The following is a 13266-nucleotide window of genomic DNA, read 5'->3' as shown; positions in this document are numbered from 1 at the left end:
ACTATCTGAGAGAGAAAAGCAGAATAGCAGCAGGACGTTTTCTCTGACCTGTCAGGGGCACATATGTTTCTCCAAAATAAAGGGGCTTATTCAATACTGCCTCAGCAACTGGCGTGACACATAGCTCTTGTTTGCAACCTGTTTCTCATAATCTAAACTTTAGCTGCCTGATTTATCCATTTAATAATACCATACACTGACATATTCTAACAATATTTAGGACAATTAAACACGAGTAGAAAAAATGTAGGCTATAACATGCATAACACTTTTTTGCAGGGCAACATTACATGCCTAGTTTGAAGATATTTACCGTTTGTGAAAGGAAGATGGCCAGGACATTCGCGGCTTTTTGAGACCTGGACGATGGTTCTCCACAGTTCTGTTACAGCACAAGTAGCGCTCGGTGTCGGAGTGGTAGCGCTGCTTGATTCGAATGTGGGTTCGTGGTTGTCTCCATAAATGTTTGGGCGGCTTGGCGAAGCCGGCACCCTCTCGATTAAGCGCCGCACACTCCATGCCTCAAACTGTCTTTATTCCAAAGTGAAGTACGAATATTATAACTAGGTGCTTGGCCGGTTTAATTTAAGGGAGCTTATATCATTGCCTAATGTCCGTGGAGCTGTCCAATTGTGCCTGGTGCTGATACGAAGAAATGGCTTGTTCGAGTAAAGTTTGTGAAACAAAAATTAAGTTGACTATCAAAACGCACGCATCCAGAATTGGCTGTGGTAGTCCTTTAAATAAATAATTCCATCTTCATTTCGCGAAAGTTTACTAAATTTAATCCGTTCATTATGTCCCTCAGCCAACAGCCTTTTGCTACTATTACTATTAAACAGTGCAACGTCCTCGAAATAGCAGCCTTTAAGCAAACAGAATCAGTTCATACCTTCGGCTGACGGTTTTTATAAGACGCGTAACGCGAGATCTTCAACGCGCAACGAACCGCGCACAGTGAAGAACTTGATTCGCGAGCAGGCAGCAGCGTGTTATGACCGCCCAGCCACCAGTGTGATTAACTGACGCATTACATCACCCGACGCAGAACTCCATCTCCATCTACTTGCTTACAGTCTACATCTGTGATGGGCAAAGATAATTTAACTGCGGGATCTAGTTACCTATCACGGGCATTCATTAAAGAGTTACACAAGCCAAACCATATCAGAGTCAAGTAGCTACAAATGAATCACGCTCTGTTTGTTTCAAATTGTACTAAGTAGGCAATCGCATTTGACGTTATACAGAAGTAGAGTTTATAAGCAGAAGTGGCTAGAGTAGCCTAAAATAATAATCAGGTATAATAATGACTCACATAAAACACAAGTATTAAATAAAATAAAATACTGAATTACCCCAGTTTGTTCTATTATTTCTTAGAACAAACAACATCTGTCAGCATAGGACAAGGTGCTGACACACTCTGTTCCCTTCTGTGGTCTAAAATAACATGATTAAGCTTGAAATAGAGAGGTATGGGCAACAGCCAAGCAACCCTGCTGTCACCAACAGGGCATAATGAGTTTCAACACAAAAGAGGAATTAGTGATTAAATCTGAATGACAACAACGTAAATGACTAAAACGTACTTACAATCGTATTTCTTTACAAAGATCTATTCGGATTTGAAAATATTCTGAAAAGTTTAAACCACCACAATCCACCTAAGTACTCACAACTGAGAAAATGTATATCATTTCTATACACTATGCATATAAAGTATAATTAAATGTACGAGGTACAGTTTTGACATCTATGGGTTATAAGTTACTCGGTCTATAATTAGTGTCACAAGGTTCCTGCAATTTACAGCAAGACACACGTTGCTAAAGGTATTTCGTTGAAAATTGCTGTTTTCATTGAAAAAGAAGAACGCTGAAACATTCCTGAAAGTAGACAGCAGCAGCAGCTAAGGACCCTGGGAAAGACAAGTGTATGTTTAGACATGGTCCTGGGATAATGGTCCTAGCACTGCACACTCATCATTCCTTCCTGGGATAGTGAAGGAAGGCAGTGAAGGAGACGTGATAAGTGACCTTGACCTTACTGCTTGACCTTACTGCTTGACCTTACTGCTTGACCTTGCTGCTGAAAACTGAGAATCTTTACTGAGCACCTTAACACAGAGAGCACATTAACACAGAGTGTAGCTTAACATAGAGAGAGTATTACTTTGTAGTAGGATTGTTCCAATAGCTGAAGCTAAAATTAAATTAAATTAAATTAAGGAAAGTATCATTCTCGATGAGTTAGCTACATGTGAGTAGATGGGAAAAGCTGGTTTTAATAATGTCTTAAAATGTGATAACAGTCTAAAATTATAAAGAAATTGCTTAGATTACAAATCCATGAGCTGGACATGAGCTGGATATGATAACAGGCTCTGATGGGCCCAGCAGCAAAATACACACGTTCATAATAAAAATGCCACCCTGTCTTGCTCTTGTCGCAGAACAGAAATGACCAGAGCCCCACCAAGCCCTTCCCTACATCACCCTGACCTTTCTCCCACTCTATCTCCATGCCATTTGATCCGACATGCCATTAACATTCATTTGAGAGATGGAAGGCGAGTTACGGGCGCAGCTGTGAAAGGCAAGCGATTTGCACTTCCTGTCCCCTTTTCCGATCTGGCTTCCGCATCTGATGAGGTTGTGGCTGGCCCCTTTGGCTCTGCTCTACACCTCCGGAGCTCAGCTGCTCAGAGTAATGACACGGGCGGACGTGCGCACAAAGGCGCAGCATAGAGGAGCAGCTCTGTCATGACCTCCGGCTGAGAGAAGGACGGCGGCGCACACTTCCTGACCCCTGGCTGGCTTGAATCAAAGGTGTCACTCTCTGAGCCCTGCGCATACAGTAGGGCCAGCCATAGAAACACAGAGCTTGTGAGGGACTAATGGGTCTACATACTGGACACTACAAACTATGAGCCTTTTGTGGCTCCAGGTTCATACCAGCTTATTTCACCGGAATTTCTCCCCTTGAGTTGTGAAATGGGTAGTTGTAAAGTTGGGTGAAGATTACCTAAGCTTTACCCAGCATAGGGTTCACTGACATTAAGTACAGGAGAACTTTAAGGTAGTAAGGACTAACCATGTTATTGCAGTGAAACTCATGCTGACCATTCATGTCTAAGCCTATTGATTAATGTTCATCCTGATAGAAAACATAAAACGCTATTATTGCCAGAAATTCCAAACATTTTAGTATAATCGTACATATATAACTGTGTAATACTGATTCTTCCGGCATACACCATTATATTCAGCCCTGTTCGGAAAGCGCAGCATCAATCATTTATTTCAAAGGTTTAACCAGTGGTAGGGGACAGTCACTAAACCTGTGCTCCGTGCCCTGCTTGTCGCTGATGGTCCTGAGGCTCTCTGCCTCTATGTTGGCCAGTGCAGACCTGTAGAGGGCCTCCAGCTCCACCAGCTTCCTGGCGTCCAGCGTGGAGTGGCGGCGGGTGAGCCGGGGCAGGAGAAGTGGTCCTGAGAACCTCCGGCGGATCGCATAGCTGTGTTTGGGCAGCGACTCTGTCACACAGAAGCCCAGAGAGTCACGGCGTCTCTGTGAACATGAAGCGCAGCCAAGCATCAAGAAACCAGCACAGCAAAAATAAATAAAAAAAACCACAAAAGCCACTACTTATGGTAAAGGAAGTCCTCTGTAGTTAAAGTTACACTGCGTGAAAGTCCTGGGCCCGTATATCTAATTGCATGAGAAATAACTGCAGCATAAAGTAAGCTATGCAAATGTAGAAAAAATCCTTAAGGGCAAGAAGCTAATTACACACACACGTGTACGTGATGTATAGTATCGGATAGTATCTATGACAGCATTCCAGCAGATTTTAACACCTGAGAGCTTGATGAAAACCAGAATTACATTGACTGCATGTGTATGTATAGCTGTTGCAGTGTGAATGAAAATTATGACAGCTAGTCAGTAAGTCAATATTTCATTTTCTTTCCACATAAATCAATGTAATAATACTTCCAAGTGACATCACAGTTTAAAGTTTTATAAGTAAGTATAAGTAAACCCAAAATATTACAGGAATGAATAGTCATGTGGAAACACTTCTCCAAGTCACATGATATGTTAAGAGATAATGCTGTTTGTTTTCTGAAATAGCTTTTGAATGAATACATGGCATCTTAAGTACCCTAAGCCTTCACAGGAAAACTAGCATTTTAAGTGAAACGGTACAATACAACAGTTTGGAGTTAAATCAAGGCCCCTTTTAGCTAAAGTTGCAACCCCTCATAGTGTAATCCCTGCCAGTGGGCAGAAGGCCTGTTTCACACTCTTTTGTCTTAAGCATTATTTAAACTCATCGAGGCAAAATTCAAAAATAAAAATATCCACCTATTTTGCCCAGAAACTAGTGTAGCTAAGCCAGCTCTGGCCGGCACACTACACTACACTCACACATTCTCATCCACAGTGTTAAAGTCCACATATCTGTTCTGTTGCGTTTGTGGTGCTTTGAGGTGTCAAACCATTAGAAAAGTGCAAAAAAAACCCCAAAACCCTCTTGCTCAGGAGCACAACATCCTGGAGTCCCCTTTTCCCCAAGTGACAAGGGGAAAATTTCAGGTTGCCCTTTTCTATTAGCAAGAGTCAGAGGTGTCAAATCAGCCACCTGGTAGTATGTAAGTTCTTGACACTCTTGTCTCAGCACCATTTTGTCTATTACTTTCGGGACTCTTGTTCAAAGAATCTCTGATAATAGTTTAATCCTTTAAATGTTACATTTGGAATACGCAATCAGAACCAGGTTTTTTCCATGCATACTGAAAATGTTTTGGGTCCAATGTTGTGCTGATATGCCTTGAGCTCATGTTGACATGATGACATGGCTTGGCCTTAGGGAAGACCAAACAGGTTCTGTCTCTTCCATGAAACCACAAACAACAGTTTGTTTTTTTTTCAGCTGTATGAGGCAACGTTAGAGCTGTATTAATATTGACTTGGACATTTTTGTTGACCTTAAAGATTTTTATTATTTACTACTTAAAAAAACCTTTAGTATTAAAGGTTGCAAATTGAAAAATGCACACAGAGAACATTTTCAGCAAGTAAATCCTAACTGCAATGATCAGTAAAGCTTCTTCCCACCTACTGAGGACTTGTTAAGAGATACCAGCATCATGGGAGTCTCTGCCCACCCCAGCCACAGCCTGTTTTCCCTCTCACCCTCGGGTAAGAGATATCATAGCTTGTGGTGCAGTCCTGCCAGGTTTCCTAAGAGCTTCCACCAGACTGCCATCCAACTCTTATCTAGTGGAACATGGGTAATATCTGAAATAATGTATAACTTAGACATTCATATCTATTCACTTAATTCCCATTTTATTATTAGTTTTATTATTAATTCACCTGAAACTCTGATGTATAATCAAGAAGTACAGTCTGTGACACACCACCGGAATCATGTCTAAGCAGGTCTGCCAAGTCTGTCTCTAAATTCAGCAACCCTTTAGGAAGCACTGTACACTTCCCTTCCTGCCACAGGTTTTGCAATGATGCCTGGTTTCCGTACTGTGTAGCTGAGCCCAGCCAGACTGATTGCACACACTATGATCCTGGGAAGAAGGCACTAAATCTTGCCTCCTCAGGTCTTCATGTCTATTTTATTGCTTATGGCTGGCTTTTAGGAAGGCTGATTTTATATTATTGTCCTGCTTGCCCAGAAAAGTTTATTTTTTAATCCTCACACAGCATCACATGTGCTGCAAAGCTGTTATGCACTGCCAATGCCTCCTGGTAGCAAACCATTTAGTGCAGCCTGTGGTGACTACAGTGATGGCTAATTGGAATTGGAAATTAAGTTAATTCCTATTTTTATTAATTAAATGGTCAACCCGAAAATCACTCATGTTCGGTTTGTATAAGTGCATTTGTTGATAAAATGTATTTTTGTGATTTGTACAACAAAAAATGTAAGTTCAAGTCTAATTGCTTTTACTTATTCATTGTTCACATTAGATTCAGAGTAGCCAATGGGCATGTGACATAAGCTCTGTAAAACACACCAGTCATATATATAACTGCAGTTCTATAAATGCACCAAAATGATGACTTTATTATTTCCACTACAAGTACTGCTTACTGGAACTCAGTGTTCCAGTGTGTAGCTTTGACCTACTTCAGTGCCTGACTTCAGTATCCTGGCCTTAATACAGCACAAATGTATCAAACAAGCCTGCTGGGTAAGAGTCACCACAGAATGTGACTGTTGTCTGACTGTGCTCCATCTGCTCAGCAATAAGGCACAGGCAAATGTCACACATACGTTGTAGGACACGTGGGTGTCGGTTTTCATGTGGGTGCATGCAGGGGGTCATTATACCTGGAGTCAGATCTGTAACCTGTAATTGATATACTTTTGAGGAAGCTTTATCCAATAGTAGAAAGTCCATTTGCATAAGTTCAAAAATAACTGGCCATGCTGAGGAGCGGTGGGTTGGGCAGTGCCCTTATGTTTGCACCCAGACCCACATATAGCTTGCGGTGGCACTGACAGCGTCTGCACATGTCTACATGTTTGTCAAGCCAAGTCGAATCGCTGTTTGTTCATTTGTGACAAGACCGAGCTGCAACACTCTTCTACATCCGTTTTTTTTCTCACAATTATATGTTAAGATGAAGTATGAGATGTGACGACCCAAAGAATTTCCTTCCAATTTAACAACCCTGGGCCCAGGGGCATCATTAGACCCAGTTTAATGGCACACATGCCCCAGTAAAATGATTGCATGACCCACTATAATAATGGGAGTAAAACGTCAATAAGCAATAATCCTTTATATTGAGCAAGATTGTTGAGCAGAACTAAATAATACAAATGTAAGCACCATGTGAATTCACTAAGGTACTAGATTTATGCATCTTTGAGCACCAAAAAATTTTAGAGCCAGTTTCTTTCAGTTTCTCTGTTCACTATACAAATCTAGAAGTAGAAATTAACCTATAGCATTTAAAAGGAAGTTAGTCATGCAGAAGACAAGGTAATGATAAGCATACATTTTCAAAGCTAGACACTTATAACCATTTAACCTACTAAAATCACAGTAAATTAGACCAGTACAGCAAAGGCATTAGCTACTTACGTTAGCAAAGGCACTGGTTATGTTAGCAAAAGGGGGACTGCTATGTAGATAACACAAGTAATATAACTAATAATATATAACCAGTAAGCTGCTCATTTTGCAAGCTTATGTTATCTAGTTTGCATGAACTGATCATGCAAAAACAAACTCACATCAAAACATAGCTCTATGTCTCAAAGCAATTGTTTCACATATACGTGTGACAATATTATTAAATAAAATGTATATTACTACACACAACAATTAAACTTTTCCTCTAGACAGAAGTGAAGGAGCACTCAGAAAATGATCATGGAACAGCAATAGAGGGAGAAAGAGTGGGCCTTTTTAAAAAAGGACATGCACAATTCTGCCCTGATGACCGACTGGCAAAGGGGTAGGGCTGCGCCCTGTTAATTGCGTGTGTGCCTCAGTACAACAGGCAATCTAGAAACGTCCCTGCCAACTATAAAACTATAGTCAAGACACCCCCCCCCCCACGTTTGTGTCAGAAGTTTCAGCTTCAGGGGCCGTCAGCAGGGAGCCTCTTCATTAAATGTCATAGTCAAAACAGATTCAATTACAGGACAAATTAAGAACAACACAGAGGAAATGAGCATGCACCAAGAGTAGGGCTCATCAGAGTTCACTGACTGATTATAATCATTACACAAATATTGAAGTATACAATCACTTAATTAATGTACATTAATAAGGTCGATTTGTTTGCCTTTCTGTCTTCAGATACTGAACTGCACAAGAGATTGTTCTTATCAACATCTGAGCCATTTTCTTCTACTTGTTCTTGATTACTGATGCATAGTATATTCATGCTGTCCACCACTTATGTTTCTACTGTCTTTATGACAGATCATGTTGGGAAGGTTTCGTTTTTACATAATAATGGGTAATTTATAGAAGATACAATAGCAAGATTATGACATTGGAGATACTCATATTTGAAAGTTATCAACCACAGCTGGAAATGCAATAGATTTACACAAATATGTATACATTTAACTTAGCAATATGCTGTTCAGTCAAAATACCTAAGGTTGTCCAATAATGTATACCTTTCGTATATATATTTATGGAAGACGTGGAATTAGCTGATTTGTTGTAATGTGACCGTCAACAAAATTTGGTAATGAACTTGTCAACTGTGAGTCTCTTTTTGCATCTGTTTAATCATATCAGGTCTGTGTGATACATCTCTACATGAAATGGCTGATGACAAAATTCTCTGAAAATGGCAATTTACAGACTCGAGTAATGAGGCTAAGAAAAACTTACAATATGTTACTAAATCAAAAACAAAAGTTGTGAGCCAAGTCTTATCATCCACTTGGGGATTTTATGCTGTATGATGATTCACCAACAGCTGGCACTTCTCACAAAAATTATTCAGTGTTGACTTTCTTGGCACCTTAACACATGCTGAGGCTTTCTGGAGGTGTTAATTTCATCTTAAATCATTCCTGCAACCAAGCAATCTTATTAGATATGTATGTATGTATGTATGTATGTGCGTATGTATGTATGTATGTACGTGTGTGTGTGTGTGTGTGTGTGTGTGTGTGTGTGTGCACGCGTGTGTGTACTATGTACTGGGCTTGGGTGAGCAATGTTCTAAATAAGATTTTAAAATAGCAAAAGTCTTTAGTATACCCACAATTAGGGCAAATGTACACACATGTGAAGGAGGCCGTGGTACTTTGCACATATAAATCCTCTGTTCACTAATTTAACGGCAATCACTTTATGATGGCACAGTCAGGGTGAGACCCAGGAATCAAAATCCTGAAATCCAGGAATCAAAATCACGCGCATGGTGACAGGGCTGCGAGCATGTGCGTTACCTCTGTTGATAGACGGGACATCACACAGAATTATGCTTTTATGTTGTCTTCTGTTTGGCAAGAAACAGCCTATCCTTCTGAAATAACAAAAAAATGAACACATGGTATGGATTACAGCGATGGCTGTACTGGAGCTTGTCACTTGGCCAGAGGTAAAAGGTCAAACACAAGGAAGGCAATAATGTCCATGTGCATTATCTTTTCTTAAGCTCTTAAGACTGCATTTGATCAAATATTAACCATTTGCAAGCTGCAGTCTATTATGTTGTGCAGCTATCATCTGGTGTCATAAGGTGCAGTTATGAGCTCCTTTGAAGTGTCCTGTGGTCTGACGCAGGCTCACACTATTATCTGCGATGATAAAGAGAGATGAATCATAACTGCTGATCGGTGACTTCAGCCTGAATGGGAACTTGACAAAGTAAAACATGTCATCTATCTGCGGTGAACTCTTGTTGATGGTGCAACCCCCCACCCCTTACCTGAATGCAATCTAGGACATCTAAATCATACTGTGAAATATTCAGGAGGGAAATTATGCAAGTGGATTGCTGTCCCCTTCACATGAGGGCTGCTGAGACAAACAGTAGCTGACTCTTTATTGAATGGTACATCACTCCAGTAAGACTGATGATGAACTATGGAAGATAATAAACATACTGTTTTTAAGGCTCATTTCTGACGCCAAATGAATAAGTCCTGGACATCAGAACTTACAAGCTATGCTTAAATGAGTGAAGTCATTTGGAACCATTTTATAATGCCTGACTGAGCAGTTTATAGTGACTGAGCAGTTTAATTTCCTTCCATTAAAGATTCACGTTCATTATGACATTACTTTTCCAATATGGTAAGATGCTGAAATTCCACTGGGGATAAGGGAATCTTACTTGATGAAGAAGCGTGTAAAACAGATTTGTTTTGGCACTGTTGCCATGGATATTGGCCAAACCTGATTAAAAGCTTGACTGAAATGTTTGATTAAATAAGAAATAAACGCTTTGTGGTACTGAGACACCCCCCAGAGGACAATGTGGGGATATATAACTTCACCCTCACTATGGATTAGGCTATAACAGCCATTCCACACTTAAAAGGGTAACTAAACAATTACAAATGCATCAGTTATTCACAGTTTATACTTCAGAATTATGCTTGAAATCATTTCCTGAATATCAATGTACACTTAATTGTAAAATATATTTGTTTCTCATTTAAAAAGATTCAGTGAAGATGAGTTTTTAAAGTGGACGTTAGGCATTGAGTTCGGACACACGAAGCTCTCCTCACATATTAAAGGCGAAATGTGTGAAATGAGTGAATACATGATTACCTTACACTACCAATACTCGTTAGCTTTAATATATTCTGAAATAGCCCACGTAACCTTTATCCACACTATCATTATAGCTAAAATAATAAATAACAATAAATTAGTTTTTAAAGTTTAAGACGAATAATAAAAAGGCTTCAGAGATGTGTTGTACCTTAAAACAACCTGTGTGCGTACAAATAAGGGGCAATAGATGATCCTAACGTGAGCAAGAACAACCATAGGATAAATCGGGTTATTCAAGACAAACTACACAACTTACCTGAAAGCTTCGCCTCGTATAGATTTTGTAATACTGTCTTCGTAGTTACAGAAGTCTAGGAAAAGAAGCCAGTGCCGGCTGGAAAGGTCGGGCTAAATGAACGAGCTGATAGAGTGAGGTGCGCTCCATTTCAGTGTCCAGGTCAGTTACAGTCTCTCAGACTTCAAACTCTAAACCAAAGATTTCGACGTGAATGACTTGTCTAGTCACGTGGCAGGAAATGAATTACTCTCGATGTAAACAAAGAAGCACGCGCGTCTATTGGGACACCGGGGCTAGGAAGCGGTCTTATTAATGCAGTTGTGCTTTATTTATTTATTTTTTAGGTCTTTAGATATTTAGTTAGTTATTTACATCAAATGAAACTCGTGGTTACTCTTTATTCATGGTGATGTGTTTTGTGTTTCCATTTTAAATACATTAAAGTTATAGTGCGTGTAAGAACATTGAGAACCTTTCCATAATTTGCAAAAATAAGCAACAGCCAATTTCAGCATCGGGTACAATTCTGACGCCGTCTCGTGGATGAAGTAAACAATACATATTTCAAAGTGTACCTAAACCATTTTGATTACGAAAACTGCAGGCATGTTACTGTTACTGCCAGAGTAAAATGACCTTTTTCCAATAAACTTTTAACTGTGGATTAGGTTATTTTACTTTTGGGTTGTGTTATATAGGTTTTAAAGTACTTCAGTTTCCATGCTTGTTTAAAGCTTGCTTGTTTAAAGTTTGCTTATGTTTTTCTTTATAATGTATTATTTATGCACTCGCACTTACACAAACACACACAAATAGAATTATACTGTTCAAAATGTGGCAATAACCACAAATGAATAGTGACACATGTTCCTTTCAAACAGGCAACCAGAATAATCATTTGATATTCAAACATATACAAATAATTACTAATTTATTCATTTGGTCTTTATGAAAATATCCACTCTACATGTTCATTCCACTATGTGAGAAACATAACTAAGTTACAGGAGTCCTTTCTACTTGTTAAAACACGTTTTACATGTAATATTATTTGCATACATTTAGGCTACAGTGCAGTAGCATCTCGACTTTTGGTACATCAAGCAGGACATGGGCTCTTTCCTTAATGTAGAACTCTTTTTAAGTCATATATACATATGCCTATGTGACATTTGTGGTTGGAACTAGATAGAAATCTTTATTTTGAAAAAGAAAAATAATCGCCTTTAATTTGGAGAGTATTTGGCAAATGGTGCATCCTCACTCATCTTGTTCTGAGAGAAGGAAAACAGAGCAAAAGTGAAAACCGTGAAAATGTTGGCAAATTTCAGTACAATAGCCTGCGACGTGTACAGTTGTATTATAGGGTGTGAACTGAGTAAACAGAAACTCGCCATTGGTAAATCATCCAGCCTTTCAAACTGTGGTTTCCTGGAGGTGATGGCCTTGACGATCACAACGAAAAGTACCAAACACAGAATTATAAAGAAAATGCACAGCACAGCCACAAACCCTGCATTTGGTGCCAGGCGATCCCTTTCCGTGTAATATGGAGCTATACGAAAAAGATGGAGACAACAATCATACCGAGAACATAAAACTGCTCATAAAAGTAAAAAAACAACAAAACAACAAAAAACAGGTACCTGTAGTAGAGGTTGTATTCACCTTTCCTGCTGAAGGAGCTGCCACGCTATGTGTAGATGACACTGCGTTTGTTAATGGAGACGTTTCGCGGCTCTTTTGAGCGGTGGTTCCTGTGCTGTCATTTTGGACAGCCGAAGTTGTTTTTCCTTCAGTGACATTGATGCTGCCTTGAGTTGAGGTCCCGGACGTGTCTTTCCATGAAAAATGTTCCGAGACGGTTGACTGTGTGACGTTTTCATGAAGCAGAGTGTCTGATCGAAGCGTTCCGGTAGTGGTCGTTCTGTTTGCTGCCGCTGTGCTGTAAGAATTAGTAGCTAACTGGTGTGCATCTGTGGGGTTTTGTTCTGTTGGCGAAAGTGGTCGATACTGAGGAAAAGGGTGCGCTTTTTAAATAATGGTCAATCCAGCCTTGATTATTCACTTGTATGTTTGTATTACTAAAATATGATATTTCCCCCCAAACCAAATCATAGTTTTGTTTACGCCTGCTTGAGGAAAATGGTGCGCTTTTTAAATAATGATCAATCCAGCCTTGATTATTCACTTGTATGTTTGTATTACTAAAATATGATATTTCCCCCCAAACCAAATCATTTAAGACACACCATTCGATTAACAGTTATAGGCTACAGTGGTTATACGCAGCAAACAGCCCATTTTTTGTACTCTCCTGCATTTTGTGTAATTGCAAAGTACTGATGAAAAAACCTAACAATCTTACCTTGTCTGGCTTCTAAAACAACGATTAAAAGTGTGATGGCATGCAACAATTTAGCCATGCTGAACACAAGTAACCTACATACAGCAGAACCGCAACAGCAAGCCGGGAATTGACTGAGGCTGTATAATGGAGGTGAGAACCTCATTCTTAACAGGATGTGGCCATGTAGAGGTGTGGTTTGTTTCTCCAACACAAAGTTATCAATAATACCGACTCTGTTAGTTTCTGTTTGCACTGGTACAATCCATCTTAAAACGCCATAGTATTATTAGCACTATTCGTTTTAAAAACATACACAAATAATTTAAGAAAATAACTTTCACAAAAGAGGTTTATTAAATAAGCACAGTGACTCAGACCAG

At 39.5% G+C, this 13266-nt stretch overlaps 2 protein-coding genes and 1 long non-coding RNA gene across 5 annotated transcripts in view; all 3 read right to left on the bottom strand.

Moving 5' to 3' along the window:
* LOC113581896 (3',5'-cyclic-AMP phosphodiesterase 4C-like) overlaps window positions 1-891 on the bottom strand; it is a 44639-nt gene extending 43748 nt beyond the window's left edge. Inside the window, exon 1 of one of the 2 annotated variants that reach the window (XM_081708508.1) lies at window positions 314-891. In XM_081708508.1, coding sequence (XP_081564634.1) covers window positions 314-519 — 206 coding nt within the window. In that variant the 5' untranslated portion in view covers window positions 520-891. The remainder of the gene's footprint in view (window positions 1-313) is intronic. The other variant, XM_081708509.1, reaches the window with a different exon arrangement.
* Window positions 892-2605: 1714 nt separating this feature from the next.
* LOC145653904 (uncharacterized) lies at window positions 2606-10688 on the bottom strand. Its single transcript, XR_014120143.1, has 3 exons — window positions 10555-10688; window positions 8960-9036; window positions 2606-3573 (listed from the first exon to the last, which is right to left on the bottom strand). It is a non-coding gene; the product is annotated as an uncharacterized LOC145653904 (long non-coding RNA).
* Window positions 10689-11405: 717 nt separating this feature from the next.
* cist1 (colon, intestine and stomach enriched 1) lies at window positions 11406-13042 on the bottom strand. Of its 2 annotated transcripts, none has more exons than XR_014120103.1 (4): window positions 12905-13013; window positions 12183-12549; window positions 11931-12091; window positions 11406-11810 (listed from the first exon to the last, which is right to left on the bottom strand). XR_014120103.1 is itself a non-coding variant. In XM_035523314.2 (4 exons), exons 1-4 carry the CDS (start codon window positions 12960-12962, stop codon window positions 11763-11765), a joined length of 612 nt encoding a protein of 203 aa, XP_035379207.1. In that variant the 5' UTR covers window positions 12963-13042; the 3' UTR covers window positions 11409-11762. The 2 variants fall into 2 exon arrangements, 1 of the variants encoding a protein (XP_035379207.1); XM_035523314.2 differs by having other exon boundaries at window positions 11409-11810; window positions 12183-12527; window positions 12905-13042.
* Window positions 13043-13266: the final 224 nt, after the last annotated feature.

Source organism: Electrophorus electricus, chromosome 26, assembly GCF_041902795.1.
Source record: "Electrophorus electricus isolate QZ-2024a chromosome 26, ASM4190279v1, whole genome shotgun sequence".
Taxonomy (NCBI): Eukaryota; Metazoa; Chordata; class Actinopteri; order Gymnotiformes; family Gymnotidae; genus Electrophorus; species Electrophorus electricus.
Note: the sequence above shows the minus strand (reverse complement) of the source record. Positions and strands in the feature narration are given on the sequence as shown.